Source organism: Scyliorhinus canicula, chromosome 7 (assembly GCF_902713615.1).
Source record: "Scyliorhinus canicula chromosome 7, sScyCan1.1, whole genome shotgun sequence".
In the NCBI taxonomy this organism is placed as follows: domain Eukaryota; kingdom Metazoa; phylum Chordata; class Chondrichthyes; order Carcharhiniformes; family Scyliorhinidae; genus Scyliorhinus; species Scyliorhinus canicula.
This window is the reverse complement of record NC_052152.1, coordinates 132,035,947-132,051,938: the sequence shown is the minus strand read 5'-3', so window position 1 is coordinate 132,051,938 and position 15,992 is coordinate 132,035,947. Positions and strand designations below refer to the sequence as shown.

Here is a 15,992-nt window from a genome sequence, read left to right as displayed (position 1 = left end):
AAGCCCCCAGTCGTTACATTCAGGCGCCTGATCGGGGGGCCGGTACGGGAATTGAACCCGCGCTGCTGCCTTGTTCTGCATTACAAGCCAGCTGTTTAGCCCACTGTGCTAAACCAGCCCCTGGTGTTCCTGTTAGGGTCTGACCAAGCCCCTGTACAACTTATTCCAGTACTCTTGAGGTAAAGGCCAACAGGCATTAACCATTTTGATTTTTAAAAAATGTCTGCATCAGTCTTCCAGTAATGGTGTACATTAACACATGCACCCCTTTCCTCCTCCTCAGTTCTTAGACTCTCATCATTAAGAAAATATTCCAATTTGTCTTTTTGGGGATTTAAAGTGGTTGGCCTCACACTTCCCTACATTGGACTCAATCTGCCACAGCTTTATTTATCCAAGAGCTTAGTCTATCTGTGTCCCTTTGTAGCACCCTGCTCCCATCTTCGGAATATTATGTGCCTCCTAGCTTTGTGCCACCTGCAAGACTAGAACAATCTCAGTCATCACATCTGCAAGCATGGCTGATGTGTCACATTTGTGCAGATTTCAATGAGTTTGAGGCAAAGCTCCTTCATTGTTACTGGGTTAAAAGACTGGAATTCTCTCTCTGACAGCACTAGGGGTGTACCAACACCACAAGGACTGCAGCAGTTTAGGAAGGTAGCTCACCACCACCATCTAGGGATGTGCAATAAATGCTGGCCTAGCCAGTGATGCCTATGTCCTGTGAACGGATTTTAAAAAAATATCGCAGGAGCGTTACTTCTCATTTATTCTACATTGCACCTGATTTCGGAGTGTTTGATGCAGACACTAATGGTAATTTTGATTGTAAATGTCATTAAAAATTAGTTTTATAAATAATATAAAATGTCTCGAGTTTTGCGTTTATTGGGATTTATATGCAAATTTCTACCTGTGTCACTTTTGTAAAATATTGCAGCCCATATTCAGTCTTCTCAACTTGCTGCTGTTGCGCTCTCAGCCTTTTCCATTTGAGAATTCCCAGCTTGCAAGCTGAGAATCCTGGGCAGGCACATCTAAGTGAAAATGGATTCTGGCTGGTGCACAGCATGGCCATCTGTAGGGCCGTCAGGCTGGGCTCCCACTGAACACCACGTTGAAGTGTGTGAAATCCTCCAGACTCCTCATTTCCTGCTGCAACAGACCTCCTTCATGTGAAATACATTAACAGTAGCTACTCTGTGTGCTGGACTACAAAAGGTTGATGATGATTAAATGCTTAACCTCTTCACTCTAATTCTTTACAGTGGAAAGAGGCAAAACTAGATGATTTAATGGACTCCAAGCTGCGGTGTGTCTTTGAGCTGCCCTCTGAGAATGAGAAAACAGTAAGTTTAAAAGAGTTTTGTCTGGAACTGAGGGAGGGGCCCCAGCCCTGATGATTTTCCCATTGAGAAGAATGGGGAAGTTCAGCACCCATTGATCACATGATACTGATTGGCTATGGAATCTTTGTGACAGCAGTGGCCACCTGAAGCAGCCAGGAAGTAGCAGTAAACATTTTATGTTAGGGCAATTAGACACCTAACCGAATCATAGCTCAGTCTAATTTAAACCACAGTTACTTTGAAGGTTGCAGTTTCATGGAAATGGCAGAAAACTCACTAACGTAGAGTCAAGTAAATGTGCAAACTTTCACAGCTTCACACTGCTCGCTTTTGTATTGGCTAATCTATCGAATTTAAGCATTGTCAGGATCAGATTTTGCTTTGGTACATTGTTTCTTGTTGGCCTTGCTATTGTGCCTTCATCCACCTTTAATCACTTTGACCGCATGTGGAGTACACGTACTTAATGGGTATTGGCCATTGACACTTGGCTCAGGTAGATTTCTATGACCGTGTCTGCTTTAATAATTGGAGGCTCCTGTATATTCACTGTAATGTCACATCCTGCCATTGCCAGCAGAATTTCACAGAAACCTGACACTTCATGTATTTATTTTCTGTCATAAATTTAAATCACTTTCCTAAATGTGTCTCTCACTCTCAAGTAGTTGTTATGCATTATTTCATTTTGAAAAGCAATGCAATTAAAATATTGCGATTGGCCTTAATGTACAAAATAGGAACAAGAATAGGCCTTATCGCTCCTCGAGCTGGTTTTGCTATTCAATAATATTTGATCATATTTTTGCATCAACTGTACTTTTGCTGCCTGTGCCCTGTCCCACATTCGCCGCCCCCACCCATCCTGCCAAGCTCTCACATAAATCTTTTGGATTTCAACACAATCCCCTCAAATTCCCTCAAACTGCAATGTGTATAGGTCCTACTTGGTCAACCTTTCCTCATAAGACACCCCCTTTCCTGCCCCAGGAATTAACCTTGTGAAGCTCCTCTGAACTGCTTCCAATTGTAAGGATATTCCTCTTTAAATGAGGAGGCCAAAACTGTATGCAATGCTCTGGATGTGGTCTTAGTAATGCCCTGTAAAGTTGTAACAAGACTTTTCTGTTCTTGTATTCCATCTTGCTTGTAGTAACGGTCAACATTCCATTTGCCTTCCCAATTATTTGCTGTACCTATGTGCTAATTTTTGGTGATCCATGTACAAGGGCACCCACTTCCCTCTGAATGGAGCATTCTGCCGCCTCTCTCGAAATAATATTTTGTTTTTCTATTTTTCCCACCAAAGTAGACTATCTCACATTTTCCTACGTTATACGCCATTTTTCAAATTTTTGCACGCTTACTTAACCATTTTGCAAATTTGTTTTGCTGCATCCTCACAATTTGCTTTCCTACCTATCTTTGTATCGTCGGCAAATTTGGCTGCAATACACTTGGTCCCTTCACCCAAGTTACTGATATAGATTGGGAATAGTTGAGAAACAAACAGGTCCTGCGACACTCCACTAGTTACAGTTTGCTAAATTGAAAATAACCCATTTATCCCGACTATGTTTCCTGTTAGCCAGTTATCTATAAATATATTATCCCCAAAACCATGAATTCTTATCTTGTGCAATAACCTTTCTTTTATGTCGCTCGATATCAAATCTCTTTGGGAATGCAAAGACTTGTAAATGGGGGAATACACCTTTTCCCATTGTTCAGGCTTCCATTCTGGTTCCCACTTGAAGGACTTTGGGGAAAGACCAGGCGAGTGGGACTAATTACATAGCTGAGCTAAGGAACCAGCGAAGACATAAAGGGCTGAATGACCTTTCGAGCTGCAAGATTCTGTGAAAATTTATCTAAAGTGCCTACAATTCATCCAAGCTGTGAAAGGAGGGCCCTTGTCTGGAACTGACCCTATGAATTGCTTCTCTTCGACACAGTAATGACTTAAAGGGCATTTTATTCTTGCAGCATCAGTGATAGAGGTGGAGACAGCCAATGAGTGATATTTGTCTCAGAGTTTAAGGGACCAGAGGTGCTATACTACTGAATGTTTAACACTTCACCGTTTTCTCTTAATGTTCCAGTGGCGTCCAGTGCACAAAAAGAGAAATGTAAGGGTACTGGTGTAAACTTTCATGCTTATGAGATTAATGTTGTCTTGGACTGATCACTATGTCCTAACCAGTTCTCAGGTGTAGTGATGACATGATACATAATGTAACCTGTGCTATGGTATTCCCGTGTAAATACACACTGACCTCAGTCCATTAATTCAACAGTTCACATCGTTGGTCCAGTGCCACGGTTGTTTTATGGTGTGAATCCATTGAAAAAACTGTCCTCGATATCATGTTTCTCCCAGACCTGTACCTCTAGCCTAGTTTAAAGAACCAAATAATATAAACCCGACATATGATATTAGTATATGTTAGTGAGACTCCCATTGGAGTCCAGTAAATGGTGATTCCCTTCACCGGCAATCCTTATCAGACTTGGCCATTTTGGATGCCCCTGGAGTTCCATTCACTTCCGGTGGGATATTGATCGATATGTAAATCCTTTTCTTTACCTTTTCCTTTTCTTGTCCGCCAGGAACAGGGTATAAGGGAGAGGTCATCCCAGTTTCCACTCCATGGATGCAATTATTCTTCCTGCCATATTCTTTTTTCTGCTCGCATGAAAGATTCCCAGCCTCTGGAGCTGCCCACAGTGGAAATCAGGAGCTCAGAGTAGGAGCATAGCAGGCACTGACCGACTGCAATTTTTGTCATTGTGTGTTGCAGTATTCCTGAAAGTGGGTCCTCTCGGCTCAGAGTTGATATACAACATGCTGTGAATTGTGTGAGGGATTCCATTACTCCATGTTGATATTGTGCAGTGTACTCTGCAACGTGAGGCATCATAACTCTGTGATACATCACCCCTCTCAGTCACCCATCGAAACCTGATGATCTGCAATGTGTTACAAAAATAAATACCAGAACTACCATGACTGGGCAGCTCTGACAATTCACACTAGCCCCATTTTATTTGATATGACATATTACAGCGCACATGATATGGGGAAGTACAAGATTGTAAATATACTTCTTGACGCATTAGGTTTGTTCTTGCAACAGTAATTGAAATGTTCAAGCATTATCATGGCATCCCTACCCTTGATATAATGTATCTGTGCATGTGAAAAGTACTATCTGTTCAAGGTCCATGCCAGATATCTTGTGTACTAAACAAGTGCTTGTGCGCACTTCAGTGTGTGTGTGTGTGTGTGTGTGTGAAGACTCATTAAAGCGAGTTTTAAGTGATTTGTAGTAATACCCATAAGGCATGTGACCTACCTGAAAACTAAACAGTGTACCCGTTCCAAACTAAAAGCTCTGTGATTGCCCTTGGCCAAGGGAGCACAAAATAAATCAGCCGAGCATTCACCACCTCCCAAGTTCTCTTCCCGCAATTTTGTTTACAAAATAACTTTTTGTTGTCCAAACTAAAAACTGCAAATGCTGGAAAAATATGACTGATCAGCCAATGGCTGTCAACACCCCAGTGAGCAATCCAATACTTTAGTCTGTTTTTTCACCTTTCACATCTGAACTGCTTCTGCTCTCCATTTTTGGCCACTCCCTTTATTGAGGTTTCTTTATATTATTTAATAACACAATGGGGCAGTGAGAAGGAATGGGTTGCACCCCACAGGGATCCCTCACCCTTCAAAGAAACTTGCTCCAGTTGTTGATGATTTTTCATTGACATCAGTCGCTGATTCTGTTGTTTGTATTGGAATGTTATACCAGTCGCTGAAATCCCTACGATACCCGAGTGGAATGCAACGTACTCTCTTTGCTCCTGGGCCCAGACAAAAGAAACAAAGTGAGAGCGAGAATTCTTAGTCCGAGAGCATTATTCTCTGAGCAGTGACTGAACAATATCTGACTGCTTCTTCTCACCCCCGTCACCTTTCTCAAGAGGCCGTGTACTGTCAGATACAGCAAGTGGCAATATTTGGAGCCTGGGATCCTCATTATTCAGTTCCTGACCTGGGAACAGTCCATACCTAGACGGGATGGAAGGGAACTTCCTATCCCACAACTCAATGGAAGAAATAACTTGTTTTTTTGAACAGCAGCCTTTCACATTCTCATGACACCCCAAAGTACTTTACAGCAGTACATTCTTATTTTGGGTAGCCGGAGTAGGCAACACAAATATGGCAAAAATTCCCCAAACAACAGACGACTGAGCTGTTAAATTGTTTTTGATGTTGGCTAAGGAGTAAACATAAAGCAGGAGAGCTCCCCTGCTGTGGGATCTCTTGTGTCCACAGGACCTTAGCTTGACATCTCATCTAGAAGATGACACCTTCAACAATGTAGCACTCGAGAGTGTTGGCCAAGATTGTGTCCTAAAGGAGGGCTTGAACCCACGACACCCTCACTCTGAGGTGAGAATACTACTACTGATCCAAACTGACCATGAGCAAAAATCCCAGTCTCCTGTGTCACTAACCTCTAGTTTCTAACAGAACTGACACCTAGGTTCATAATTCTAATCCAAATAATTTTAGATGGGTTTAAACTTGAAAGTGGCGTTTTTTACTTATTAAGTTTCTCTGAATTTCTGCAGCATGAGCTGGAGATGAATAAAGTCACTTCCACTTCACTGAAAACCGAAACCTCCATGATGACAAAATCAACCAGCTCTTCCTTGGATGATTTAGACTTGAGGAAAGTGATGGATGACTGCAGGATACTTAAGTCAGAGGTTCAGAGACTTCGTGAGGAGAACAAACAGTTAAAGGTGAGGTTTCCTGAAAACCGAAAGAAAGAGCTTGCATTTACAACCTCAGAACATCCCAAAGCACTTTACAACTTCTAAAGTACTTTGGAACTGCAATTGCTGTTGTAAGATAGGAAACCTGGGAACCAATCTACACATAGCAAGATCATCTGGTTATTGCCAATGACCGAGGGCTAATGTTTGGCCAGGACAACATGGCAAATTCCCCAGCACTTCAAAATAGTGCCACTTTAATACCCATCTGAGAGGGATTGGTTTCTTCGGAAAATCCAGCTCAAATTTCCTCAATTCCTAGGTGTGCAAGATGGAATAGCTGGCAGTTGACAAGATGAAAGTGCAGGGTGCTTTCAAGAGTGGCTGTTGCAACATAGTACAAGAAGTCAAGAGATAGGGACGGGAGTGAACCATATGGTCCCTCGAGCCTGTTCAACCATTTGGACTTCAACTCCACTTTCCCACCAACAGCCCAAATCCTTCAGTTCCCAGACGCACCAAAATTCTGTCCATCCCAGCTTTAAATCCATTCAACAATCAGGGATTCATTTGAACTCGTATTTCTCCTCTCTCCATCCCTAAACAGAAAGGTGTTTTTTTAAATATATATTTTTAAATTAATTTTTAACATAGAACATCGAACATACAGTGCAGAAGGAGGCCATTCGGGCCATCGAGACTGCACCGACCCACTTAAGCCCTCACTTCCACCGTACCCCTGTAACCCAATAACCCCTCCTAACCTTTTTTTTTTGGTCACTAAGAGCAATTTAGCGTGGCCAATCCACCTAACCTGCATGTCTTTGGATGTGGGAGGAAACCGGAGGAAACCCATGCAGGCACGGGGAGAACGTGCAGACTCCGCACAGACACTGACCCAGCGGGGAATCGAACATGGGACCCTGGCACTGTGACCCAGTGCTATCCACTGTGCTACTGTGCTGCCCTAATTTTTAACAATTTGTTTAACAACAAACACAACAAAGTAACAAACCAATTGGTGCAAAACAGTTCCAAAACAGAGCAAGAGTTATAGCAAACACAGGAACAAGCAAGACAGAATAAATTCAGAACAGTATACGTAAGGAACTGGTGCCTCTAGTTTATATAACAAATCAATTCAACAACAGATTAACACATTGAGTGGGGAAAGCAAAAATAGTTCAGCACGCAAGCCTTTATGTATTGCAATATTTACTAACAAAATGAAATAGCTCATGCAAAACCTAACAGGAGTAAGTCAGGCAAGGGGGAATCTATGAATTTAAGATCGGGATCTGTTATGGACGCCTGGTCAGATCCCAACAGTGGCTAAGATACTGGACCCGAACTGCAATGTTTTTTTCATTTTTAAGACTCTGGAAAGATCGATTCGTTCCAGGAGTAATTGCATGAGAAATAAGGCTTGGTTATTTTTACAAACAAAACTATATTAAAATAAAAGAAAAACAATATTTATTTTCAAATTCGAATCGGTAACAAGAACAGCTTGTATGTATCTCTTGCACATTTCCCATTAAACAGCACGTAAAATTAACATACAGCTCTCAACTCCACTTATGCAGGCAGGCAAAAATGATTCCTGCATTGATAGAACGTAGTCCTGCTGTTAGTGCAGCTCCTTCAGATCCCTTTCCAAAAGCCCGTCTCTGTGGCAGCTTTACATGACCTCCCCCTGCCAATTTCCAAATCCTTCTGCCTGCACCTGTTCGAACAGGATTCTTTTATCTCTCTAAGCTCTAATCTCTCATCATCGATATCTGGACTTTTGATTGCCCACTCACGTTTACACAAAAGAACATGGCCATGCTATGAATATGCAAATAACTTCCAATTTATGAACAAAAGACGTCATCAGATCCTAATGGCTGGTCAGATCAGAGTATGCCGAAGGACAATCGACCTTGAGTAAATCACACCGGCTGAACAGGGGTATCCTGTTTATCCCCATTAACAAGTTTGAATCAGAATGGGACAATGTAACTCAGGCCATGTATGGGTGTATACCTTTAACTCACAGCTAGCAGTTTTACCTTCCGTCTTTAACCCCTAAATTGCCCAATACAGCTCCGGTCCAATTTCCTAATATCTGCCTGTCATAACAGGTCCCATACTTTACGGAACAGATCACAAAGGTCAGGAATCCCATTGAATTAAAGGATACCTCCCCCCCCCCCCACCACACACACACACACACACACACACACCTCCAAGGGGATCATCTAACAGGGAAATTAGATAGAGGAGGAGGTTTGCCTCTCAACTCACCTGCTGACGTAGCCTCATACTTAGTAAAGTTGATCTTATAACTGGAGAAGGCACTAAATCGATCCACCACAATAATAATGGCGAGAACCAAGACACCTGGGTTCCACACAAACAGCAGCATATTATCCGGATAAAGCGTGATCTTGTGCTGCCAACCCCCACACTCCTGCCCTGATATTAGGGAATCTTTTTGAATCATAGAATCCCTACAGTGCAGAAGGAGGCCATTTGGCCCATCATGGGCGACACGGTAGCATAGTGGTTAGCATTGTTGCTTCACAGCTCCAGGGTTTCAGGTTCGATTCCCGGCTTGGCTCACTGTCTGTGCGGAGTCTGCACGTTCTCCCCATGTATGTGTGGGTTATATGGGGCCTGCTCCTTCCTCAGCACTCCTCCACCTGAGGAAGGAGCAGTGCTCCGAAAGCTAGTGATTTGAAACAAACCTGTTGGACTTTAACCTGGTATTGTAAGACTTCTTACTGTGCTCACCCCAGTCCAACGCCAGCATCTATCTTGTCCCTCATGGTCTTGAAGGCAAGACAGTGCTTGGACTATCACAAGACTTCATGGAGCCGTTGGATATAACTTTCAGGGTCACAGGATAAAGCATAACATAATTCACTCCAGTTGTCTAGAGTTGCCGTAGAACTTCATTGAAGCCTCAACACTTAAAAAAATATATATATTTACAGTACCCAATTATTTTTTTTCTAATTAAGGGGAAATTTAGCATGTCCAACCCACCTACCCTGCAGATCTTTGGTTTGTGGGGGTGAGTCCCACGCAAACATGTGGAGAACATGCAAACTCTACATGGACCGTGACCCGGGGCCTGAATCAAACCCAGGTCCTCAGCGCCATGAGGCAATAGAGCTAACCACTGCGTCACGTACCGCGCCAGCCTTTACGCTTCATCTGTGTTGCTGTTGAAAATTCCTTGAAGAAGGAAATGCTCGCTCCCTTGTGGAGCCAGGTCCCACGCCACTCACCATTCCAGGACCTTCTGGCGATCTTTAAACTTGTGGAAGCAAACAATTAGGCCTGGGACGAAGATTTTCCCTTGATCTTAATGACAGGGTACAGGGTATCTTTTCCAATTTGAAACACCCAGCCTTAACATCCAACTTAATAAAACGCGGCAGCCATTTCTCCCCCTCAAGCAGACCGACGACTTGGGTATTTTTTCTTCGACCTCCATTCTCCAAATTTTCCAAGATTTCTGACATACCACATAGCTGGTTTTCCAAGGATTAAATTTGAGTTTCTGCCAAGGAAGCAACATGTTTGGCTTTCAGGATTCACTCCTCCATATTATCAAGCCCTTTATTTGTATTCTGCAACTCTGCTTCATGAGCACAGATGCACACCGACCTTCTAGTCAGTAACACGGATAATGTCGCGAGTCATTTTAACCACTGGGTCGAGAAACTGCTCAGGGATCAGGCTGACATATTAAAAGGGCAGCTCCACTCCCGCTGAATCCACCTATACCCCTTTATCACCGGATTTCTTAACATTTTTCAGCATATTCTTATCAATGCGCATCCTGAAGTCTTCCAGCGAGATGATATCAATTATTAATTCAAGGATTAGGAGTGCCAAATAATCAAGATAAATGACTGATTATAAGTAGGCAACGCCAGAGCCCGCAGGAAAGCGACTATTCCTGCGCCTACATCACGTCCCCAGAAAGGTGATTTGTTTCCCTTTTTATAAACGGTGGTGAGTTTCCCATCCTTCTGTCTTGGTGTGATCCAATCTTCTTTTAATAACCCTGCAGCAAACTTGAGATAGGATAAACTCAGAGGGTTAGTTTATTTGCACACACTCAAAATGTAGGAGGAGGGTTCACAACATTGCCTCCATACTCGGGAAGTAAAAAGACAAATAGAAAAAGGAGGTTACAGTACAGAGATCACAGAAAAAATGAATAATGTTTCACATGGGTTCCAGAGTCCAGAATCAAAATCCAATTAGATATGTTTTCACGGAGATGGGTGGGATGAAATCTGAGGCTGTATAATTCACTTTTATGGTGGTGTTGACTTCACAAGATGAGAGGCACCCAGAGATTAATTAGTCTTGTAGGTAATTGCACAGAACTTCCAACAGGAACCGTGTGGGTGGGACCAAGTGGTCACCTTGAGCCAGAGCTCCTTCGGTGTGGCCTGCTAGAATATGGTAGACAGCAGACTGAGCTATGAAGTTCAGCAAGTCACTGTTACTTGTTCCACAAGCCAGAGGCCCATATCACATGACTCCCTCCTCTCCTCCATCTTTGACAAAAGATGTGTATCCAACCTCTGGATTCCAAAGAGTTCTAGTGATTAGGAATTGAAAGGGCAGTTGCAGGGCCTTTGTCTTAGCAGGCAATCCATTTCCTTCTGGCCACGCTTGGTTATTAAATGCAGGTGGCCTTTGTAGTCTGCAGGGAGTTGTTAGTGGCTGCACTGCAACATGGCTTCTTTTGTTCAGAGGTCAGGTACACACACAGATGCAGCCATTTTATATGTTTTTGCCCAGTTTTAGAAATTGCGATGAGCACATCTATATTATATATTTTATAAAAATAAATAATGCAAGGTCTTAGTCCCTCACAAAACTCCCTGGGGTCGCAAATTCCAGAGATTCATAACCCTTTGAGTGATGAGATTTCTCCACATGTCAGTCCTAATGATCACCTCCTTATCCTGATAACTGTGTCCCAGTATTCTGACTTTCCAGTCAGGGAAAACAACCTTTATGTCTACCCTGTCAAACCCCTTCAAGTAATCTTGAATGTATTAATAAGATCATTGCTTATTCTTCTAAACTCCAGAGAATATAAACCCAATTTACTTAGCCTCTCATCAGAGGACAACCCTCTCATCTTAGGGACCAGCCTAGTGAATCTTGGCTAAAAGCAAGTATATCCTTTAAATATGAAGGTCAAAACTGCGCACAGTATTTGAGGTATGGTCTCACCTAAGCCCTGTACAATTGTAGCATGACCAATTTATTCATGTACCACAATCCCCTTCCAAAAAGGCCAACAGACCACTTGTTTTCTTGATGTTCTTGCATGCTAACTTTGAGTTCCTTGTATGAGCACACGCAAATCTCTTTTAAAACCTTTAACACCTTTTAAAAACATATTCTACTGTTCTATTCTTATGACCAAAGTGAATAACCTCACATTTCCCACATTACACTCATCCAGCCATCTTGTTGGCTACTCATTTAAGTTGTCTGTATGTCTTTGCGACCTCTTGTGCACTCCTCACAGCTTGCATTCCCATTTAACTTTCTATTGTCAGCAAACTTATTACAGTAGTCCCCCGTTATACCGCGCTCCGCAATACCGCGGTTCGCGATATACGGCGGGGGGGCTTATGGACCCCAACTGTCAGCTTCCCTCTCCGGATCAAAGTGAGTCGGCCGCTGAAATTGACACTGCCGGCTGCTCTCTCCCTCCAATCAGCCGGCAGTGTCAATTTCTGCGGCCGGCTCACTTTGATCCGGAGAGGGAAGCTGCTCTCTCACTGAAACAATCAGCCGGCCGCTGAAATTGACACTGCCGGCTGCTCTCTCCCTCCAATCCAACTTTTAAGTTGTTAAAAATGCAGCAGTGCTCGTTTTAATTAGATCCACGATGGGGGTTTTAAATTTATTTAAAAATCTATGCATGCGCTTCCCATTGTGAGTCTACGGGGGTCTGACCTCTCCCCCCCCCCCCCCCCCCCCGTAGACTCATAATGGGAAGCGCATGCATAGATTTTTAAATAAATTTAAAACCCCCATCGTGAATATCCGCTGCTCGGATGCAACGCGGGTGGCTGTCTTGGACCCCAACACCCGCGTTATAAAGGGGGACTACTGTACTCTCTGCCCTCTGTCTAATTCATTAATATAGAATGCAAATTGATGAGGCCACAGCACTGATCCTTATGGTAATTTACTAGTCATAGTCTTCCTGTTTGAGAATGCCCATTTAAGCCTACTCTTTGCTTCTTAGAACCATAGAAACCCCACAGTGGAGAAGAAGGCCTTTTGGCCGATCAAGTCTGCACCAACCCTATTAAAGAGCACGCTACACCACTCCCCTGCCCTGTCCCCATATTACTCTAACCCCACCTAACATGCACACCCCTGGACACTAAGGGGTAATTTAGCAAAAACAATCCACCTAACCTGCACATCTTTGGACTGTGGGAGAATACCGGAGGCACCCAGAGGAAACCCACACAGATACGATGAGAACACATAAACTCCACACACAAACCCAAAGTCAGAATTGAACCTAGGTGTCCCTGGCAGTGTGAGGTAGCTGTGCCACCTCTTGCCCTTTAACCAATCCTCAATCCATGCTAAAATATTACCCTCAACTGCATGAGCCCTCACCTTGCCTAATAACCTTTTGTGCAGCACCTCAAATGCCATGAAAATCCAGGTATACAACATGTACTGGTTCCTTTTTATTTAGCTGACTAATTACATCCTCACAAACCACTGATAAATGTGTCAAACAAGATTTCCCTTGTGTAAAACCATGCCAACTTGATCTAATCATACAATGCTTTCATTGCATTAAGATTTGCTGGCCAGTAGATTGCAATACTTTCCACTTTCCAATACTTGACTGATATCAGACTGGCCTGTAGTTCCCAATTTTGTCCCTCCCTGTTTGAATAGCAATGTTAGATTTGCTAACTTTCAATCTGCAGGGACAGTCCAAAATGGAAAATCGTAGCCAGAGCATCCGCAAACTCTGCAGTTATCTCTTTTCAAACCCTAAGATGTAGGCAATCAGGTTTTAGAGATTCTTCGAATTTTATTCCCTTGCATTTCTCCAGTACTCTCTTTCTTGATGATATAAGGTACCTTAAGTTTCTCACTCTCATTCGTCACTTGCTCATCCTCTATTTCTGGCATGCAACTTCATTTAAAAAAAACTTCTGATAGCACACATTCAGAATAATTTATCATCTCGGTTATATTAGAAGCGATAAAGGTGCAACCATGAAACTGGTTCCTTGAATCAAAAGCATTACCCATGACCACAGAATAGCTGTACCACTCAAACTGGTTTATTGAGACACAATGATGTTTATGTTTAAAATACTGATTTTAAACCGTAAGTTACAGCTTAACGATTAGCTTTTTATTCCCACAAAGAAAACACACCTCTTACTTGACTTAATTTTGTTTGAACTTTTTTTATGTTAATACGATCCGACTGGGAAAGGCTGGGAGCATCAGGTTGGAGACCCCTACACTCGCCAACTTATCACTGGAACTCCAGTCTGAATCCAATCATGGGTTGAAAGTCTCTGTGTTTTCACATGTCGAATTACTTTGGCAGTCTTGATCTATAGTAAGTGGGCATTAGCCCCACATGACAAAAATGTCCCACTATTGACATTCACCTAATGAACGGTATGGGATGGCTGCAATATGAAATGAAGACAATGTCTTGCTGGAGCTCCCAGCTTGAAGCAGTGCTGCATTATTGGGTTGTGTAGAGGGAGCTTTACTCTGTACATAACCCTGTGCTGTACCTGTCCTGGAGTGTATGATGGGACAGCGTAGAGGGAGCGTTACTCTATATCCGATCCTGTGTTATACCTGCAGTATTTGATGTGGTCAATTTAACGGAGCTTTACTCTGTTATCTAACCCTATCCTGTATTTAACCTGTGCTTTCCCACCTCGATTAACATACACTAATGATTAAAGAATCTGTTGAATCTTTCCTTGTACTACAGGAGGATGACGGGGTGCGAATGAGGAGGATGCCTCAGTCTGGTAATCCTATGCCATCCAAGAACATTATGATGAAAGAAGAAGGACCTGCCACTCGGATGATCGCTGTGGTTGTCCTGTTCTTTATCCTGGGGACAATTGTAGGAAAGCTGGTGTTGTAGAGCAAGGCAGCATGCTGGTGATCTGTTAGCTTGGGTTGTTTTTTGTTTGATCTGCCATATCATGGGGTAGAAATGATTTCATGATCAAAAATTAAAATACATAAAAAAAACACTTTAATGTACAGCATCTCACAGGTTCTTGCCTTTCAGTTACCCCTTTGCACAAGTACAGTAAGATAATTGGGAGAAACCTTGTGTTAATTATAAAGTTGTACAGTAAGTTGCACGCGCAGAGTGCTCACGTTATTGGGTGGGCGGGGGGTGGGTGGGGGATGAGGGAGGACATTTCGATGTGGTGACGGCATATTCTAGGTGTAATTTTAATCATGTTAAATTCTGGTACCTGTCGCAGGATTACCTCTTTTAAGTACACTAAATGAATGCTGGTGCTGCCTCTTCCATCTGGTGTGTAAAACTGGACTGGGTGGCTGGGAAGGTTGGGCTGCCAATGCCATGTAATACTTTAAAAAGAGCCCTTTTCTTCCCATCCCAAAAGGCAAAAGTGTTGAATAGTTTCTGTCGATGCAGTTTTTCAAAGTGGCCTGTGTCAGGGTTTAGAAAGAAAATACAATATATCAACAAAAAAAAAAATGGCTAGATCCATTTACTCCTTAACGTGTTGTCCCATGCTTTTATTTGACAAATAATAAAGGACTTCCTGTATTCCATTTCACACTTAATACAAGTAACTAAAGTCAAATACTGTTCCTGCTATTTGCTCAACCCACACTTGGGAGCTCGGTGGATTGACTGAATGGCCATTGCTGCTGAGAACCACATTGTGGGATAGTCGTCCCCACACATGCCTTAGGCACTACAGTGAAATTAGATATGTACTATCAGCTTTGATCATCCAATATTGGGCTACAGCAGTTGGGCAACTATTTTGTATATAATTAACTGTTTATCAGAGAGAATACAATGAATATTAGTAGTTAAATAGTCTATGCTGTAATGACCAATCCTGTTTGGCTATGTAGCATCTTAATAAAGCCCCAAATTTAATTGATTTTGCTTAATCTAATTATTTTCTGAAATTGTTTTTGCTTGTATCTGGACGTTCTGTGAGCAGTTGTTTCTTGAGATTAAATGGTCACTGCACCTGACTGGGGTCAGATATTTCAACAAATACTGCTACAACGCGAGAGCAGTGTTGTCACTCTTCCTATCATGACCATCCAACAGCAAGTCACCTGAATAACGTGCAGCTTCAAATGCTCATTCCAGATAGAACCCAAGATGCCCATCAGTTTTACTGCAGGGTGACCCTTTTGCTCATCCACTTACCTGGATGAGTGCAGCTCCAGCAACACTCGGGCAGTTCAACACCATCCAGGACAAGACAGTCCACTTAATTCACTTGCTTCCTCCACCACCGACACACGGTGACAGCACTGTGTACTATCTAGAAGATTAATTGCAGCAACTCACCAAGGCTCCTTCAACAGCACTGTCCAAACCTGCGAACGCTACTGCCTAGAAGGGTATGGGCAGCAGATGCATGAGAACACCACCAGCTGCAAGTTCCTTTCCAAGCTGCACACCATCGTGACTTGGAAATATATCATTGTCCCTTCACTGTCACTGGGTCAAAATCTTGGAACTTCCAAACAGCACTGAGAGTGTACCGCTATGGGTTATCTGCTTTGGTAGCAAAAATA

At 42.8% G+C, this 15,992-nt stretch overlaps 1 protein-coding gene across 3 annotated transcripts in view; it reads left to right on the top strand.

The window, feature by feature from the left end:
• Window positions 1-15,340, top strand: part of vapb (VAMP (vesicle-associated membrane protein)-associated protein B and C) — a 147,012-nt gene extending 131,672 nt beyond the window's left edge. For 2 of the 3 annotated variants that reach the window (XM_038802953.1, XM_038802955.1), the window contains 4 exons: window positions 1,272-1,352; window positions 3,455-3,481; window positions 5,994-6,167; window positions 14,173-15,340. In XM_038802953.1, the coding sequence (XP_038658881.1) occupies window positions 1,272-1,352; window positions 3,455-3,481; window positions 5,994-6,167; window positions 14,173-14,331 (441 nt within the window). In that variant the 3' untranslated portion in view covers window positions 14,332-15,340. The remainder of the gene's footprint in view (window positions 1-1,271; window positions 1,353-3,454; window positions 3,482-5,993; window positions 6,168-14,172) is intronic. The other variant, XM_038802954.1, reaches the window with a different exon arrangement.
• The last annotated feature ends 652 nt before the right edge of the window (window positions 15,341-15,992 follow it).